The sequence below is a fragment of the Lepus europaeus genome, chromosome 11, assembly GCF_033115175.1.
Source record: "Lepus europaeus isolate LE1 chromosome 11, mLepTim1.pri, whole genome shotgun sequence".
Taxonomy (NCBI): Eukaryota; Metazoa; Chordata; class Mammalia; order Lagomorpha; family Leporidae; genus Lepus; species Lepus europaeus.
In genome coordinates, this window is record NC_084837.1 from 55359157 (window position 1) to 55378941 (window position 19785).

A 19785-nucleotide genomic window follows, 5' to 3' on the forward strand; every position below is an offset into this window, starting at 1 on the left:
TCCTCTAGCAAATCAAATTGGTACTTCCAGGAAGCAGGAGATCTCAACTCTACCACTCTCCTGTTGGCCTACACCTTCTCTTCCCTAAGTGATGCTCCTCTCCTTCCTGCTCCTACCCCTTCATGGGATTCACCATCCTTGTTAATATTTAGGTACTTGATGCTTTTTGAGATGCTTTGTTGATCTATGGGGTTTCTTTCATCATCTGCACTACCTGCTTCTCAAAAGTCAGTTGGAAAATTCAAGGCTGTAGGCAGAAAAGGAGGTTCGATTTAGAGATAATGACCTGGCAATCTGCCATATGGATGTGATGGTAGAAGCAAGCTAAACAAGAAGAAGTGGGTGTTGGCAAGAGTAAGGAGGCTCAGACTTCCATCTTTAACCAGCCAAGTTATCAGGTTTTGAAAAAAAAAAGTAAAGTAATAGTTGGTCCTGCATTCACAATCTGGCTGTTTGCCTTAGGTAAGAGCTTTCTTAGCCTTGTTACAAAGCCTCCTGTAGGGAATTCGGTTTGAGGTTGTTACTGTACAGGCTTTACTGAGTTTCTTCAACAGTTCAAGACAGGGTTTCCACCAAAACTCACACTATTTGAAATTAATTTCTATGTTCCAAATGTTTGTGATTTCCAGAAATGAGGCTAAGAAGCCTTTGCCTCCTATAAATAGATTTATATAATCTTTATAACTCCTGGCATAAGGAGGTAGAAAGCTGATTTCCTTTGCTCAGATCACACCACATCTAGAGTTCTTGCTTGTTCTGGGTCAGCTTCAAGGTAAACACTGATCAACAAAAGCTTCGACAAAAGTTTCTCTTGGGAAGGATGTTCCAGACACCAGAGAGATTTTGAACACTGTCATGGCAGGGATGACAAGGCTATAAAGGCGTAGCATGTTTAGGAAAAACAAGGAAGAGACAAGAATAAGGTGACTCTGTTTAATATTTAAAGAGCTGCCACAAGACAGAGAAGAACAATTTTTGTGTGGCCCTAGAGAGCAAAATTAGAACCCAAATCAGGACACAGATTTGAGCTCAAGATGGTTGGAACTATCTGAAACTAGAAAGAGAATGCATACAATGTTATCCCTGTTACCTTCAGCCCTCTGCTACCCATAGTGGCTATGGTAAACAGGCAGGAAATTGTTATCTAGGAAAAAGGAAGGGGTATTAATTCAACTAGTTGTAGGTAAATGAGGTGACCTTTTGATTCCCAGTCAGTTAATACTTTCATATGAAGAAAGGGCATTGAAGAACTCAAGCTGGAAGCATGCATTTATAAGCAGGGTTCATATGGCTATGGTGCTTGGGGAAGAACTGAAAAGTGGGGGCGAATGAATTAATGATAATCTCAGACTCTCTGACATTGCCATTTTTAGCAACTGTCAAATACTGTATAAGCAGAACATACTCTTTCTTGAATCTCGATCATAGATAGTGACAAATGCAATTAAAGAACTATTCTAGGAGTAACTTACCTATTTTTCATTTTCACCTCAAACTCTGATGAATTTCTTTTCTAAATTGCTAACATAATTATGTTATCGGAAATGACTAAACTAACGACCTTCAAAGCAAGCTGCTTTTGCTAAAGTGAGAATAATTTCCACAGATAGGTAAGGAAATGTGTGCATACACACTCACAATGGCACCCACAGAGATGTAAGAACAATTGACATAAAATAAGTTGTAAAAGAAGTACATGTAGGCCTATTTCCTGTCTATGACAAAATGGGATATCACCTGAAAAGTTGGCAATGTTTCCTCAAATATTACTACATTCCTTTGATAACTATAATGGTTATCTTTTTTTTTTTAAAAAAAGTTGACTTATTTATTTGAAAGGGAGAGAGAGAGGAAGAGAGAGAGAGAGAGACAGAGACTGATACGGAGAGACAGAGAGTGATATCTTCCATCCAGTGTTTCACTTCCCAAATCCCCACAACAGCTGGGGCCAAAGCTAGAAACTCCATCTTGGTCTCCCACATTGGGAGCAAGAACCCAAGTACTTGGGCCATATCTGCTGCCTCCCAGGCACATTAGCAGGAAGCTGGGTTGGAAATGGAGTACCAGGACTTGAACCATCACTCCAATATGTGACTCAGGTGTCCCAAGTGGTGTTAACCTGCTGCATCACAACATTCACCCCTATGATACTTATCTTAAAATTAAATATTCCCTAATTTATATTTAGGTCTTTAAACTTTAAGAGAGTATGGTATAATAAAAATATGTATTTGGTCATTACCTTTTGTTCCTGGCACAGAGCTCCTAAAATTCTTGGAATTTCCTGAGTAGTAGTAGAAGTATCTTTTGTTTCTCATAATGAGCCCCTTTGACCATACTTAAGTTTATGCTAATGAGGTGGCCCTTGGACTAGGGGTGAGGGCTAGATAACTTCTGGGCTGGTCACCAGAAAGATTAGAGCTTTCTGGTTCTAACTGGAACCAGATTAGAGTTTTGGAACTTTCAGTAATACATCCTACCTATGGGAATGTGATGAGGACTGAAATTCAGTTCAACTCAATAATCAGTGGCCAGCGATTTAATCATGCTTAAATGATTAACACTGTAAATAGTCAAAGTCCTGGAGCTTCCAGGTTGGTGAGGTCATCCATATGCTGGCAGAGTGATGCACCGGGGGAGGAGATGGAAGCTCTGAGCATCCCACACCCCTAAATTTCTCTATGCATCTCGGCCATTTGGATGTTCCAGAGTTCCATTCTTTCAAATAAACCAGTAATCATAGGTCAAGTGCTTTCCTGAGTTTTACAAGTTGTACTAGGAAGAGGCTCATGGACTGAACTTTTAATTGACGCAGCTGAAATGTGTATACTCTGGGCATCCTATTTGTGGCTGTTGTCTGAAGTGGGAGCAGTCTTGTGGGACTGAGACCTTGAACTGTGTGGTCTGCACTAACTCTGAGTAATTGATGTTCAAGTTCACTTAATCTGTTGGACACCCACAATGATGGAGAATTTGTGTGGAAAAATGGCATGTGTTTGGTTGATATTTCTCAAATAACTATTGAATTATTTTCAATGGTTCAATTAAATTTCATGCTCCAAATGAACATCTTATACTTGAAGAAAGAATGAATTATAGAGAAAACTTCTGGCATTACATGAATTAACTTGTCTAATTATGACATATGAGCCTTTCAGCCTTTGAAGTTTGGTAGAACAGGAGTGATGCTGCTTGGACATACAGCCCCAGCCAGGTAGAGCGAGGCCCCAGGAAAGTGACCGTTAGGAGAACAGAAGAGGTGTGTGGAGTCATTTGAGAAGGGCTGAAAGCAAGGGGCAGGGGAGGAACAGGGATTTTAGGTGATCACCGTGAAGGACTGAAGATGGGGAAAGGAAGCTCCACGTTAGAACAAGCTCACTATATTATGCCCTTTCCCATCTCTCCTAAGTGAGGTCCAAATGTCAGCACAGAGACATCAAGAGGTGCCTAATGGTTTTGAATTTCACCAGTCTCTATAGTAGATTGTTGACTAATCACAGACACTCTCCCTTAATTTATTCGTGCTTCAGTTCCTCTCTAACTGATATTCTCCCCAATACACCACTGGTCTTAATTGATTTCAGTATGGATGTTCATAATCTTTCTACACCATGGCTTTCAGCTCATTATTCTCTTATCTAATGATCTTGGCCTCCATCTGCCTCAATACACAATCCCATGGTCACTACCAATAACTGCAACCTCCTCCAACTCCTTATTATTGTTTATACACCTCATTCTCTGACCACTACCTGGAACTCATAATCCTCTGATCTTTTGTCCATTCATGATGTTACTCTCCTATGTCTTCCCTCCTCTCATCATCCAGCTTAAATTCCACGATCAATCTTTATAATTACCCTCATTAATACATCTGCAGCTCCCTAGCCCATTTTTGTTACATGCTACAAAACCCAAACCTTGCTTAAATTCAGCTCTCTTTCTATCCTGAGCCTATACCTGGCAGCTAAATTTGTCGAGGGAAAAAAGACCACATGCAGATGGGTCTCACTTTCAATTCATGACAACATGTCTTAGGTGAGGCTCTGAAAGCTTCCTGATAATCACATCTCCTGCTCCATCTATTATTCTACTTTCTTGGGCAACTATTTCATGATTTTTCTTTATATCTCAAACCTCCAAGCACCTTCTCCTCATCTTCACTTTCAGCTGATGATCTTTATTCTAACTTCATGGAGAAAATGGAAGCCATCAGAAAAGGACTCCCACAGACTCTCATCTCTATCAATTTATCTCTCACTCTATTCATCTGGATACAGTTATATGTATATGTGTACCCACCAAATCAGCACCCATACTCTCTGCCCTCCTGCCTGTTGCTGTAGATGAACTAAGGCTTACTCTGCCTGCTGAAGGATATGATATGTTTTAGAATTTTTCTCTCTTAATTATCTAATTCTCTCCCTCCCTATTGGATCATGTCCAATAGCAAAGAAACAAGCTGACAAGTGTCCCATCTGAAAAACTCTCTCGTTTAACCATTCTTCTGCATCCTGTCGGCACTCTATTTCTCTGTTCCTCTTTATAACTTGAACACATTGCCTGTATTGCTTTTTCCAAGTTCTTTTCTCCCATTCTAACGGACTTCAAAGTGGCTTTCATCTTCATTACTGAGATTGATATTATCAAGGTCACCAATAACCTCTATGCTGCTAAATCCAAATGCCCAGTGTCAGTCCTCACTTTATTGGCCAAGGGCATCTGAATAACTCGAGACTTGGTCACTCTTTCCTCCAGGAAATCCTTTGTGAAGTTGGCACCCACAACACAGTCTTTGGTTTTCCTCTGGTTGTTTTCTCTCAATCTCATCTGCTGACTCCCCTTCTCCTGAAAGCTTGGTGTTGGAGAGCACAGGGTACAGTCCTTGGAACTCTTCTTTCTCTCCTTCAATCCTCTATTTATATCGTCAAATCTCACAATCTTTAAAGACTACTTTTGCGATGTATTCATGACTTTCAAAATCCAAATGTCTACCCTAGAGCTCTTTCTTGAACCCTAGACTCATATGTATATTCGATGGCTCATTTAATATTTTCATTTTTATATTGAATAGGTAACTGAACTGAACATATCTGAAACATTCTGAAAGCAAATGTGCTGTGCCCACAATCTCTCACAACTCAGTTGTTGAGAGCTTCATTTTTTTTTTTTTATATATATGCTTAGGGCAAAACTCCTGGAATCATCTTTTTCTTTCCTCTTCTCTCATTCACAATCTGGTAATCTCAAGGGTTTGACTTTCAAAATATCCTCCAGGATCTGACAACTTGTGCCAGCCTTCATTGCCACTACCCTGGCCTTAGCCACTATCAACCATTTTTTAAGTCACTGTAAAATGCATAAAATATAAAATTTACCATCAAGGACATTTAGTATGTTTACAATGTTGTGCAACCACAATCACTACCTAGTTTCAGAACATCTCTATCCCCTAAAATAACAATCCCATTAAGCAGTTGCTTCTCATCCCTTCCTCTCTTCCTGCAGCCCATGGCACAACTGGTCTGCTTCCTGTCTCTACAGATGTCTGGCATCTCTGGCCTGGAAATTGGGGATCCTCCCAGTTGGCCTTCTCACTTCCTTATCTGTCCTTACTCCTCACTACAAGGCTCAAAGAATGAATCCGATCACATCACAGATTTGCTCAAAACCTCCACTGGTTTCTTATGTCACTCAGAGTAAATGCTAGCATTCTCCCAGTGGTCTCTAAGATCCTGTTCTCCTGGCCTCGTTCTCCAGCAACCCCTGCTGCACTCCCATCCTTCACTCTGCTCCAGAGACACTGGCCTCCTTGAGATCCCTAGAACATGCTGAACACGCTCCCTTCTCAGGGCTGATATCAGATGTGCCCTCTTCCTGCCACACCCTTGCCCCAGACCTTGATGCTTCTCAATCTCACTTCCTTCAGGTCTTTGCTTAAATGTTGCTTTCTCAGTAACATGTATTGAAAATGCTATGACTCCTCCCATCCTTCTAATTCCCTTTGTGCTGCTCTATATTACTTACAGATTTTATGTACTGTTTCTGCTTCCATACCTACAGAATAAATGCTCCCTCTAGAGAGCTTGTCTGTTTTGTTCATTCCTGTTCTTCAATGCCTAGAGAAGTGTCTGATGTACAAACAATATCCATTGGACGACTGTGTGAGTGAACAACAGAGGGCAGCAGTGCGTCAGTGCTGCTCTTATTTGACCAACTCCCTCTTACCTGTGGTAGACAGAGGAGGGAGCCATCCCGAACACCAGACAGAATAGTTGCTCAAGCAAAGCACTGCCCAGAGGGCCTACTCCAGAGATTACTCCGGGCAGAGAGGAGACTGGTGGTAGGAGTTGTGACCTTCCTTTGTTTCACCATTAACACAACCCAACACCATCTTTTCATCCTATTAAGTTGCTCAAATTTGGGCCAGAGAGGGGCAGGCCGGCTGCCAGAGGTCTCATCCCTACCTGTTGTTGTCCACATAGCGGATCAGCATGGGGTAGAAGGCATAGAGATCTCTGCAGAGGATGGCAAACTCATCCAGGATGAGCAGCTCTGCCTCCTGGGTGTCTCCTTTGCCGTCGGCTTTCAGCTGCTCCTCCTCCTGCACCGTCTTGACGGCCTTCTTCTTCAGCTTCTCCAGAGTTGGGATGAAGTGGCTTCTCAGCAGGTCTGGCCTCGCTTTGCTGATGATCGGCTGGGCGTACACTGTGTGCACACAAAGGGCCTCCCCTCATTTCTTACATCACGGCAATCAGCGAAAGTGAAAAAGCGATGGTGAAAGGTGAGGCTGGGGGACCATCAACTCAGGATGACGTGTGCTCCCTTTCCCTCCTCCAATCTCCCCGTTGTTCTTCCCTCTCACAAAGCCACAGCACAGGCTGCTCAGGGAGAAGACCCACATCCCGCTTTGCTCCTCCAGGCATGCGAAGCCCCTGCCGCTCCTGAATTCTGCATGCATGCATGGCCTATGCTGCACCCTTAGCTCTTCCTAACAGGCTTCCTGGTATCACCTTATATACATCCATGGTGGCTTTGGCTCACTAGCTAGAATATAGAGGGAAATCTTTTGTTCATAACAGCCAGGACAGAGCTGAGCCAACAATATACACTCTCTGGTTATCTTATGGAAAAATCTGTTGTTAAAAGCACATTAACCCAACCCCAGTTTTCAGCCCTCAACTTGAAAACTGCCAGTGTGCTGCCTGGATGCTCCTGTGGGCCCTGAGGGAGATAGATAAATCAGCTATAAGTGAATAGAGAGAAGTTGGGGTGATCGTTGAAGCTGAAAAGCAGAAAGATTCAATCACTATGACTATGAATTTGGCCTTCTTAAAGAGAAAAATAAAAGCCTACATGTCTTACCCTCTTTCTTATAGCCTATTGATTAGATATTGATTATCTGATTACAAAGGGACAATTATTCTGATTTTTATCTATTTTTAAAATATTTACTCATTCTTATTTATTTGAAAGGCAGAGTGGCATAGTTAGAAAGAGAAGTAAAAAAAATCTTCCATTTGCTGGCTCACTCTTCAAATACCCATGACAGAGAGGGGCCAGACTGAAGCCAGGAGCTCCATCTGAGTCTCCCACATGGGTGGCAAGGGCATTATCAGGAAACGGATCGGAAGCAGAAGTGGAGGCGGGACTTCTTCCCAGGCACTCCGATTTGGGAAGTGGACATCCTAAGCAGTGTCTGAAACTGCTGTGGAGAAATGCCCACCCTTGATTCTTATCTTTAAAAAGATCAAGAAGCAAAGGTAAAAGAGTAAACAAAGGAAAAAAAATAAGTGAAATAAAATGACTTGAAGACATGAATCATTGACAACATATATGCAAATGTGTCTTTAGCTTAGGACCCTTCAAATGCAAACAAATTATATTCCAGTTATTTTTCTTTTTAATCTCACTTTCCCTTATTTTTTACTTTTACAAAAGAATACAGATTTAGAAAAAGAAGACTATGGGAACTCTCTGATGAAATGCATTAACTAAGAAGTTATGACTAATCAGCTCTCACCAATGTGCAGCTCTGCTTTGGACCCGTAATCAGAATAGCTAGGCTTCATGTGGCTGATTTGGGGTCCCTACTTAAAATTGACTTTATTTAGCCCCCAGGAATTCAGTGGCCTGACTGGCTGAGATCTGGGTTCCCGTGTGGAGCCACAGGCCTGTACTCAGCTTCCCTCAGCCTCTGCAGTGTGGCACTTTTCTTCTCTGCTCCTCTAGCAGATTCTCTGATCCTCTTCTTTCCCTTAAATCAGATTTAGAAATTAGAGCTCATACAAGCTGCCTTATGATTAACAATATTCTAGGGCTAATGGGTAAGAAGAGAACATCAACTCTATTGGCTCACACATCCACAGAGGCCAATGTTACCCAGCAGTCATCAGCACCCAAAATATTTATAATTTCAATCACAGTTCATTTCTGAGTCAAGCTGGGGACAGGGACTTTTCTTCCCTGGTCTTGCAGTAGGAGATTCATTCACTTGTCCAGGACAATAAATACCCAGTGTTGCGTTAATAGCTCTCTAGTCACTGTATTTCATGGTCTAGGAGATGATATGGCGGAAACTATTACCACCAGATAAATCGTAGATTCATCAAATGCCAAGACTTAGCCTTAGCATCCATCTCGAGACTGCAGTTTGACAAGAGGGGACACCGAATATTCCTGACTGAGGAAAGTATGGTTATTCATTTTTGAAACCTGTCCTTTCTTGAGGTTGTTTCAGGATGTGAAAATTGGCTGGCAACATGCATGAAGATCTTACTGCATGCGAGACGTTTTGGAGGGAGGCAAAAGAAAGAAAACAGAGACAGCTGCTGCTACTGTGAACCTACATGAAGGAGTGACTTAGCACAAAGTGATATACGAATGTAGGGTTAAGTTTCTTAATGGGATTTTTCAGTGCTGCCTTGGTGTGAGTGAGTTTTATACATTTGGGAAACACACAGGACTACTTACCGAGAAAAATATGCGCAATTATTACTGTGAGAGCAAATGGAGTTCTTAAGTACCCACAGCAAACAAGCAATGATCACTGGGAGTCTACTGGAACCTATCAGAAAGGGGTTCCTGGAGCTCGGACGGCTTGGATTACTAGGGGAGTTGGGGGGAAGCACTTGCTCCAGGAAGCTCTGCAGAACACACTGATTCTTTCTACTGTTAAACATCTGAGACACGCAGAGGTGCAAGGTATAATGACAGAAGAGAGCTTGCTCAGAACCACCTCTGCTTTAACAAAAGAGATGCAAGGCGAATCCAGCCACCGTGGTCCCCGCGCTAGGGATGGAGGGGAGAGGCACTCGTACCTGCAATGCGCTTCATCCAGGAGGCCTCGTCGATGCCCAGGTTGTTGTTGATGATCTTCAAGATGTTGCCCAGGATGAGGCTGAGGTGTTCAGAGGTGACCTTGCTGCAGCAGGGCCCTGTGCTGGGGGACAGGTTCTCAGGGCCCCGCTCCCACCAGTAGGACAGGTAGTTGCAGAGCATGGGCAAGATCACCTCGATGACATGGGGCATCTCCGTGTAGCGGGCCCCTGACTCAGCCAGGTCATTGATTTCCTTCATTAGGCCTTCCAGCTGGGGGATGTCAGGGCACATCTCTTCCACTGTGTCTGGCATACCCAGAACTGACCAAGAGAGCACAGAAACAACAGAGGGATGGTAATTCACAAGCAATGGGTGTAACCTTCGCTCCTCTGCCCCATCCTCACCCTGGCCTGTAAGTATAAAATTCCATGCCAGAGCCTCACAGGACTGAGCCTGAAAGTGGTGCAGAGACTGTACCCCAGCTCTTTGTGTGCAGAACACAGCATCCACAGGCCATGTGTCCTCCTCAGTGTCCTCTATTAAGGTTATATATAGGGGCCGGCGCCATGGTTCACTTGGTTAATCCTCTGCCTGTGGCACCAGCATCCCATATGGGCGCTGAGTACTAGTCCCGGTTGCTCCTCTTCCAGTCCAGCTCTCTGCTGTGGCCCGGGAGGGCAGTAGAGGATGGCCCAAGTGCTTGGGCCCCTGTAACTGAATGGGAGACCAGGAAGAAGCATCTGGCTCCTGGCTTCAGATTGGCACAGCGCCGGCCATAGTGGCCATTTGGGAAGTGAACCACTGGAAGGAAGACCTTTCTCTCCCCCTCCCTCCCTCCCTCCCTCCCTCCCTTTCTCTCTCTCTCTCTCTCTCTCTCTCTCTCTCTCTCACTGTCTAACTCTGCCTGTCAAATTTTTTTTAAAAAGGTTATAAATAACACTTAAACATATGGTTCATTGAACACAAAAGAAATGGCCAAGAGACACCTCATATGACTTCTTTGGGATAAAGTCAGTTTCTTGGCCTCTCCTCTTGACTTGCCTTTCTGGGCCTTAGGAATGTATCCACTGCAGGAAAGGCACTAACAAGCAGAGAAAAGTGACTGATCAGTGTGTGGTTGCCAAGTCATGGTTCTATCACCTGAATCAGATCTGTACTGTCTGGAAAGGGAAAAGAAAACCCTCTGATCAAATATTGCTTCAGCTGTATCAGCAACAATACTTCCCGCCCAGCTGAAATTTTTTTTTTTTGGGGGGGAATGCACATGCATTGATCTCTGGCTTCATAACAGATAATCAATGATGTGAGATACCTTGATTGATTTCCTTTCATCACTTAAGTGTTTTTGTTTCTTAAGGCTTATTTATAAAGATAGTGAATGAATTTCCAAACTTTCCCTCACCCGAACGACTAAAGTCACCTCACAGGACAAGAATGGACAGAATGAAGTGGCAACTGAGGTGAGCATTAAACAAGGAATGGTTGTCAGACACAAGAAACTGAGATGAAAGAATCCTGGGGTTGTCTGTCCTGCTCCCCTTAAGGGAAAGGCACTCTTTCCAGAAAGACAGGAGGACCAGAAGCATCAGAAGTTCCTGACAGGTGAGAAGATAACACGAGACAGAGGGGAAGGATGTGAGATGGCTCTGAGCAGCACCACAGGTCCAAGCCTTTGGGTTTGCTTAGATGGATCTACCTGCTTCCTACAGAATCTGTCTGGGCCCAGGCTGCCAATCATGTGAGTGTGTTGCATCTTCAGATCAAATTTCTCAAACTGAGGACAAAGTACCAGGCACTCCTGAAGCTAGAAGTCCAAGAAAACATGAAAAATGTGGAACATTTTCCAGGAACGTCAGTTTCATTGGAAGTGTTCAGGAAATGATTTTTGATATCAGGAGTAAAATGCCAGATTCTCATGAGTTTCCAAGACAAAACACAAGACTTCAAAGGCAATTTTGTATGACAGATGGTGTTATGTCCACAGACCCTTAGCCTCACACTTACTGCTGGCCTCATGGCACTCTTAGGTCTACAGGAGTTGAAGGGTTAATAGGAGCAGACACACCAAATTCCTTGGTCTTCATGAATATTGGCTAATGGAAAAGGACTTCTTTGATTTCTCCCACGATTGCATTGCCTGGAACAGAGATACACAGTAACCCCAGAAGTCTTGAGGAGAAGGAGTCTTCTCCTAGGACCAGCAGTTCTACTGGGATGGGCAGTGCTTTGCAAACTGTGAACCCAGAGTAGACTCTCTGCAAGGGCGCAGGTGCAGTGATGGTTTGCACTTCCCTAGTGACAATTTTCTGTTTCTGTCTATAGCCTTTGGGTGGATAGAAGGCTAAAGATACTTCTCCCTTGGAGTGGACCAGTGTTTTCTAAGATTTAGAAAATGCAAAAGTACTAACAGCACGAAAGCTGTGATTTACAGAAGACAATTACAGGGGTCAGATAAGGTACATTGTCCATACTAGTCACTTGTGCAGAATAAGTGTATCCTGTAGATTTCAACAAAGCAATAAAGGTCATGGGTGACAACATGGGAATGTGGAAAGACCCTCCCGAACAAAATAATTGTACATGGACTTCTCAGAGTAGATAACAAAAAACAGAGAAGTCAATCTTTTTACTTTGAGGCTCTGCCTACAGAACAATACCAACTGCTTCAGGTATAATTGAAGTTTCTGATTATTTGCTCTAAGACTACAAATGAGAAAGCTCAGGTGTGTGTACAAGTACATTTAAATGTCACACAGAGGATATATCATCATGGAAACATTTTTCCCAGCCTAAGAAAAATAGAGTTGTTGGAGGTTGCTACACTGGAGTCATAAGAATGACCTTTAAAAGTTATTTATATATACAGTAATTGGTCCTTGAATGGAACAAACACTTGCAATTCAGGAGGTGTCTTGTATTTCAAATGCCACAAAATAAACCCACAGAATGAACTGTGCTGAGTTAGCTACCTAGAAAAAAAAATCCTCACCTCAGTCTTCTTTTTTTTTTTTATTTTTGACAGGCAGAGTGGACAGTGAGAGACAGAGACAGAGAGAAAGGTCTTCCTTTTGCCGTTGGTTCACCCTCCAATGGCCGCCGCGGTAGCGCGCTGCGGCCGGCGCACCGCGCTGATCCGATGGCAGGAGCCAGGTGTTTATCCTGGTCTCCCATGGGGTGCAGGGCCCAAGGGCTTGGGCCATCCTCCACTGCACTCCCTGGCCACAGCAGAGAGCTGGCCTGGAAGAGGGGCAACCGGGACAGGATCGGTGCCCCGACCGGGACTAGAACCCGGTGTGCCGGCGCCGCTAGGCAGAGGATTAGCCTATTGAGCCTTATTAGAGTAGGACAGGAAACAGGACTGTTAAGGGGCAGTCATTAGAACACATTGTCTTTTCATCTTTTAAATCAGTAGTTCTCAAAGTGGGGTAATCCCACCAGTAGCAACATTACCTGGAAACTTTTTACAAATGCAGATTCTCAGGTCCCACTCTAGACCTACTGAATTAGAAACTCCAGGGGTAGGGCACACCAATCTTTAACAAGCCACCAAGTGATCCCAGTGTATGCTGGAGTCCAAAAGCCAGTGAGTTAGGTTCTAAATTCCTACTTCCTTCACCCAGAAGATCTCTCAAAGAGATGGTGACAAAGAACCCCACCTCTTTGTGATTTAGGCAGATGACTTGCATCAGAGTTGGACCTCTTTTCTCTTTGACTGATTATTCCAACAGAGTCTGGAAGAAAAGCAAACTGGCTAGTGGTGAGCTATTTTGGTCAATCCAATTTTCTAATTAACAGACCACTGTCACACATAATGAAGATTTTATCTAGTTTTGAACAACTAGTGCATAACAGTATTAAATCTTATCTTCATCTATGTCTTTGGATGGGCAAGAAAATGCTCCAAGTTCTTCTAGGGCATTGCAGATAAAAGTATGAATAGCCCTGCTGGCAAAGCACCAAGTGACAAATAATAGAGATGGTCAGTTGACTGAAGCCTTGATCAATCAGTTTGTATAGCATTTCTGCATTACAGGCTCACGGCATTTGCCACCCATATTTCCACCTCTTTTATCCCTCAGACCACTCACTTTGTAACAAATGACTTCTACCTTCTTAGAGCTCACTAAAGCATCAGTCATCCTGTATATAACCCCGAGTATCTAAGAATACATGTTCATACACACTCTACTTTCCCAGAATCATACACATAGTTGGCATCGACTCTTTGAAGAAATGCAGTTACAAAAAGTATGAACTCAGGCGACCTGGACATTGACTTCCACAATATGTCACTGGGGAATGAAGGACTGTGTCATCTCTAATCACAACCTTGTCTCTTTTCTTCCTGTGGAGTATGCAATGATTGACAACATATTTTCTATTTATGGATGTTTTGTTAGATCATTGGAAAGGTACAGATAATAAGAAGGAACACTTCATGTAGCCCTTGGGAAGAACAATGGAAGAGAACCATTCCTCTTCCTCCCACAGCCGCCAAAGTTCTCCTCTCTTTGTCACATCCTCATTTTGCCCTGATACTGTACCTCTATGAACTGAAGAACACACTAGGATTATCTCTTTTTCAGGCTACATTGTTTCGAGTCACAGTTGGAGCAGAATAAATACATAAGTTCCCAGAACTGTCATTACTGGGCCCTGTGTTCCTTTGGAGTTGGGGAGCAACACTTGGACTGGCATTTTTCTGCAGATGTCACAGCCATTTCACAGCGTCACCAAAGCCTGCTCTGTTGCTCAGCTCCACATTAGCAGAAAACTCTATGACTCATTTGGAATCATGAGTGGGCAGAGAAAAATAAGGTTGGAAATACATCTCTAAGGGGAGAAAGGGTGAGATGAGGCTGAGAGGGCTGGGGAAAGGTTAACTTTCAGATTCCATATGGGACTTAATAGCAACTTTATTGAAATTACCCTGGTGATCATTTCTGGGGTAATGTGCACCTCTTATGTGAAGTAATGAGAAGCAAGTGGGAATAAAACTATTATGGCTTAGAACTCTGCATTCTTGGATGAAATGAACAGTGGTGATAAGGAAAAGTATTTTTGGAACTTTCTCTCTTAGGCTCTCATGGAAGTCTGAGAAATAGGACTTGAACTAAATGGAACTGCTCAAGTCCAGCTGCCTATTTATACTACTTCCACTTAATTTCCTATACTTAATAAAGTATTAGTCCTGCGGCAAATGTTTGATGCAGGGATTGAGATAGTGCTTGGGATATCTACATCTCATATCAGAGTGCCTTGATTTGAGTCCTGCTTCTGTTTCCAATTCTAGTTACCTGCCAGGCAGCAGATAATGAATGGCTCAAGTGCTTAGGTTTCTGCCACCAATATTGGGAGACCGGGCTTTTGGTTTTGGAGTTGCCCAGCTGTAGCTGTTGTGGAAACTTGAGGAGTGAAACAGGAGGTAGAGGATCTTTGTCTCTCTCTCTCTCTCTCTCTCTCTCTCTCTCTCTCTCTCTCTCTTTCAAATACATTTTTTAGAAAAGAGAGGGGCTGGCATGATGGTATAGCAGAAAAAGCTGCTATCTGCAATGACAGTATCCACGTATGGGCACCAGTTTGTGCCGCAGCCGCTCAACTTCCGATCCAGTTTCCTGATGACAGCTTGGGAAAAACAGCGGAAGATGGCCTGCATGCTTGGACCCCCTACCACACATATGGGAGCCCATATGAAGCTTCTGGCTCCTGGTTTTGGCCTGGCTTGGCTCTGGTTGTTGCAGCTACTTGGGGAATGCACCAGCAGATGGAGGATCTCTTCCCCCCACCCCTGCCATCCCTCTCTCTTTCTGTAGCTCTGAGTATTAGGCAGAAATAATTTAAAAAAAAATAAAAAAGAAAATATTGATCCTGAATGAGATGATTCTACTTTGAAATGGTTAAACATATTTTTCATTTATGTGGAAGAGAGAGAGAAGACAAGTAGAAGAAGAGGAAGAGGAAGGGAAAGGGAAGAGAGAAGAGAGATACTTCATCTACCAGTTCATTACCCAAATGCTAGTAATATCCCCTGGACTGGCCAGGCCAAAGCTAGAAGGCTTAAACTCAGTTTCGGTCTCCCATGCCAATGGCAGGGACCCAAGCACTTGGCCTACCACTTGCTGCCACCCAGCATACACCTTAACGGTAAGCTGGAATTGGAATCAGAGCTGGGACTCAAACACAGACACTCTGATATGGAGTATGGGCATTCCATATGTTAACTGTTGTGCCAAATGCCTACTCTGGTTTATTAAGGTTTTAAATTTTCCTTAACACCAATTAGGCTCAGGTTTGATAATTTTTGCTTCAGTTTACGTTGCATCATTGTACCTCTTTCTAGTTGGAGTCCAGGCTTGATTGGAGGTTCCAACTCGAAGCTCCTCTTTTTTATTCCATTGCCTTTAATCAGGATTGTGTTAATCCTGGTATGAAGAACCTACCTTCTACCTCCTGGAAGCAGGTTTACAAGTTTAAATTTGCCTTGGCTTTTGGTTCTGGGTTATTCTAGAATAGAGGGTGGTTACCTTTTCTGTAAAGAGCTAGAGTGTAAACATTTTAGGCATTTCAGCCCGGTTGTTGTTGCCTCTATTCAACTCTGCCACTGTAGCATTAAAGCAGCCAGGAACAACATATAAGTAAGTGGATATGGTTGTGTTCCAATAAAACTGTGTTTACAAAAACAGGCACAGGGCCACATTTGCCCTGCAGCCATCCATAGCTTGTTAGCTATGAAGAACTTATTGGGTCAGCAGTCCTTGAAGGATTTATCTTTCTTACAGGAAATAGCTATGTGTATGAGTTTTGCTGTAAATACAGTGTTTTGTCAAACTTTGTTTTAAATTTTTGTCAAATTCTTAAGAATTATATGCTACAATAGTTTTAATGATTTTATGACTATTTTAAAATTTATTTTATATGAATGAAGTTGAACCTCTTTTCATTTGCTTGTTTTTTTATAACCCTTGCCTATTTTCCTGCTGAACTATGGTCTTTTTATTTTTTATTTGTTGAACTCTTTATTTAGTACAGCATTAAGCCTTTAGTTTTTTTTTTTTTTTAAATTTGCCAGGCAGAGTTAGTGAGAGAGAGACAGAGAGAAAGGTCTTCCTTCCGTTGGTTCACCCCCCAAATGGCTGCTACAGCTGGTGCGCTGCACCAATCCGAAGCCAGGAGCCAGGTACTTCTCCTGGTCTCCCATGTGGGTGCAGGGGCCCAAGCATCTGGGCCATCCTCCACTGCCTTCCCAGGCCACAGCAGAGAGCTGGACTGGAAGAGGAGCAACCGGGACTAGAACCCGGCGCCCATATAGGATGCCGGTGCTGTAGGCAGAGGATTAACCAAGTGAGCCATGGTGCTGGCCCCAAGCCTTTAGTTGTAAAGTACGTTAAAAATATTATCTTAAAAATAACGTTAATTTAAAAAGATAATTATTTTTCTTACATAATTTGAATGCCCTAAGGTTCTTTTCTACATCTAATCTCCTACAGAGACAGAGACTATGTGGTTGTTGTCTTCAGAAGAACACCTTCTCTTTCAACTTGAAGAAACAATTAGGTCAGTAATTATTATTATTTTTCTTTTGACAGGCAGAGTGGACAGTGAGAGAGAGAGAGAGAGACAGAGAGAAAGGTCTTCCTTTTCTGTTGGTTTACCCCCCAATGGCCGCTGCAGCTGGTACACTGCGGCCGGCGCATTGCGCTGATCCGAAGCCAGGAGCCAGGTGCTTCTCCTGGTCTCCCATGGGGTGTAGGGCCCAAGCACTTGGGCCATCCTCCACTGCCTTCCCGGGCCACAGCAGAGAGCTGGACTGGAAGAGGAGCAACCGGGACAGAATTCGGTGCCCTGACTGGGACTAGAACCCGGGGTGCCGATGCCGCAGATAGAGGATTAGCCTTGTGAGATGTGGCGCTGGCCACATATGAACTAGTAACTATTTTATTAGTGTGGATGTGCTCCTTCTAATACTACATCTGGAGAAGGACTGCAAAAAAAATTAGGTCCTCTCGAGTGCACAGGAGGAATGCAGATAGAGTAGACCAGAGATGGTGATATCTGATATCAGAGCGGTAGAAGAGGAAACCATGTTCATTCCTCCAATAAGGTGAAAACATGCAACCTAGTCTCTACCTCCAACCTCGTGGTCCCTCTAAGACCATGTGAAACAGCAGTGCTGCCAGGCTGCAACCTCTTGTCCCCACAGCCTTCCCACTGCTCTCTTTTCAGCACAAGGAATGGCTGATGATCTCCATGGGAAAATACTTACTAGACCTTTCTCTGGGGGTTTTGGTGTTGAAGACTGAGAGAGCATTATAGCGGTTAAGAGTAGGCTCCAGGAACGCCACAGGAATGGCAGCTGCCAGTGAAGCCAGACACTCTCCAAGGGCAGGGCGTTGTCTGGAAAGAGAAAAGTTCATTTAGAAGTGGTAAGACCCACACGCTGCCCCTTGCATTGGCAGGGCAGGTCCCAGGCCCCACCCCCAGAACATCTCAAACCACCTCTCCGCAGATTCATCCCCTGGACAGCCCAGGGTTCAGCAAGACTGCATGCACTTCTCCCTCCACCATCCTTCTCCGGACACTAATCAATGGTTTACAATGGTCTCACTACTCAGAACCCAGTTCTCAGCTGGCTAAGGCGACACAATACATTGTAGAGTTTGCCCCCTCCCGCAGCATGTCTGAGAGCAAGTTCTGTTGGCATCCAAATTGAGATTGATCCTCCGTGTTTTCAATGTGCTTTGAAATATTTTGTGTAATTTCTCCATGTCTACTCTCTGCTATGGATAAAGTCTGTGTCCACTAGAGGGAATAGGAGATAATAGGACAAATCACCAATTAGACACAAAATAAAAAACCTGCTGTTCAATAGAAACAACAGATCCTAAAACATAGTGCTTAACTCAGAAAAGAAACTTCTAATACCTACTGTTCCTCTCCTTCCCTTCCAGAAATTTTAGCATCCAGCATGGACTAAGCTCTGGCTTTTAAGTTTTTCTGTGAAATAAGTAGACAAAAACAAAATGCTTGGGACTCTGAGTTGTCCAACTGGGAGGACTTGCATTTGCTTGTAGGGTAACCAAGTCTGGAAATATAAGGAATGGGATGCAGCCACCGGCCAGTCAAAGCAGAGCTAGGACTGAAACAGTGCTTCTCCTTTCCAGATCCAGGTTTAACTTTGGGGTTGTGTCTCTTCTGCTACTAGTGAGACAATACAGCGACAAGGCTGGCTACAAGGCCCCTGGAGGGGGCTGCTAGCTTTTGCTTTCTGATGAACGAGGAGTCAGAAGCAGATGTTTCCCACCCATCAACACTCTTTCTTAGCCACTCACTGGCATCATGTCACAGACCACACACCTGTCCATGTGACAGTTCCTCCCCAAAGGGGATTTTTTCCCAAACAACCAGACCTCTGAGTTCTCTTCTAGACCATGATACAAAATGCAGATAATAGATCTGTAATGAAGAACTGGATGTTGTTTACTGTGTTCCAGCCTATCTTTTGTCTCATTTTGCCTTCCTCTGTGACTGATCAGCTCAAATTGTGCACTGATAGCCAGTTTCTAAAAAATCCTTGGGAGCTGAGGTATCTGGCTGTACCCTGGGGGATGTTACAGGACCATCACAGACACAAGTGCCAGCTGGAGGAAATGCAACCCAGGAGTCACTGCTCACTCAACACTCCCAATTCTGTGCCAACAGCAAGACATTCACCTTTCTGGGCTCCTCACTGAGACTTGTACTTAAAACTTCATGTTAGTTACCTCTCACTGAGACAACAGTCAACAACTTAAGCAGCATTAATAAGCCAAAATGTTAAAAGCACAGCTTTTCTGAAGGCAGAAAATAAACATTTATGATAGGGGAAGGAACTTAGAAAGCCATTATTATTTTTTTTAATTTCATAAATGTGAATTTACAAAGTGCAACTTTTGTATTGTTGTGGCTTCCCTCCCCCCCCGTGGCCCTCCCCTCTCCCTCTCCCTCTCTCATCCCGCCCTTCATCGAGTTTCATTTTCAATTACCTTCATATACTGAAGATCAACTTAGTATATACTAAGCAAGGATTTCAACAGGCTGCATTCACACAACTGCACAAGGTATAGGGTATTGTTTGACAAGTAGTATTTTTAAGTTTCATAGTAAAACACATTAAGGACAGAGATCCTACGTGGGGAGCATGTACCCAGTGACTCCCGTTGTTGATTTAACGATTGGCACTCTTATTTATGATGTCATCAATCACCCGAGACTCTTGCTATGAGCTGTCTAGGCTATGGAAGCCCCTTGAGTTCACCGACTCTGAACTTGTTTAGTCAAGGCTGTGTCACAATGGAGGTTCCTTCCTCCCTTCAGAAAAAGGCGCCTCTCTCCTTGATGGCCTGTTCCTTCTGCTGGGGTCTTGTTCACCAGGATCTTTCATTTAGATTGTTTTTTGCCACCGTGTCATGGCTTTCCATGCCTGTG

At 43.5% G+C, this 19785-nt stretch overlaps 1 protein-coding gene across 1 annotated transcript in view; it reads right to left on the reverse strand.

Annotated features, from left to right (window-relative positions):
* RYR3 (ryanodine receptor 3) overlaps positions 1–19785 on the reverse strand; it is a 580573-nt gene that overhangs the window by 65827 nt on the left and 494961 nt on the right. The window contains exons 65-67 of the mRNA XM_062206624.1: positions 17585–17715; positions 9321–9641; positions 6468–6708 (exon numbers count right to left, since the gene is read on the reverse strand). Of these exons, the coding sequence (XP_062062608.1) occupies positions 6468–6708; positions 9321–9641; positions 17585–17715 (693 nt within the window). The remainder of the gene's footprint in view (positions 1–6467; positions 6709–9320; positions 9642–17584; positions 17716–19785) is intronic.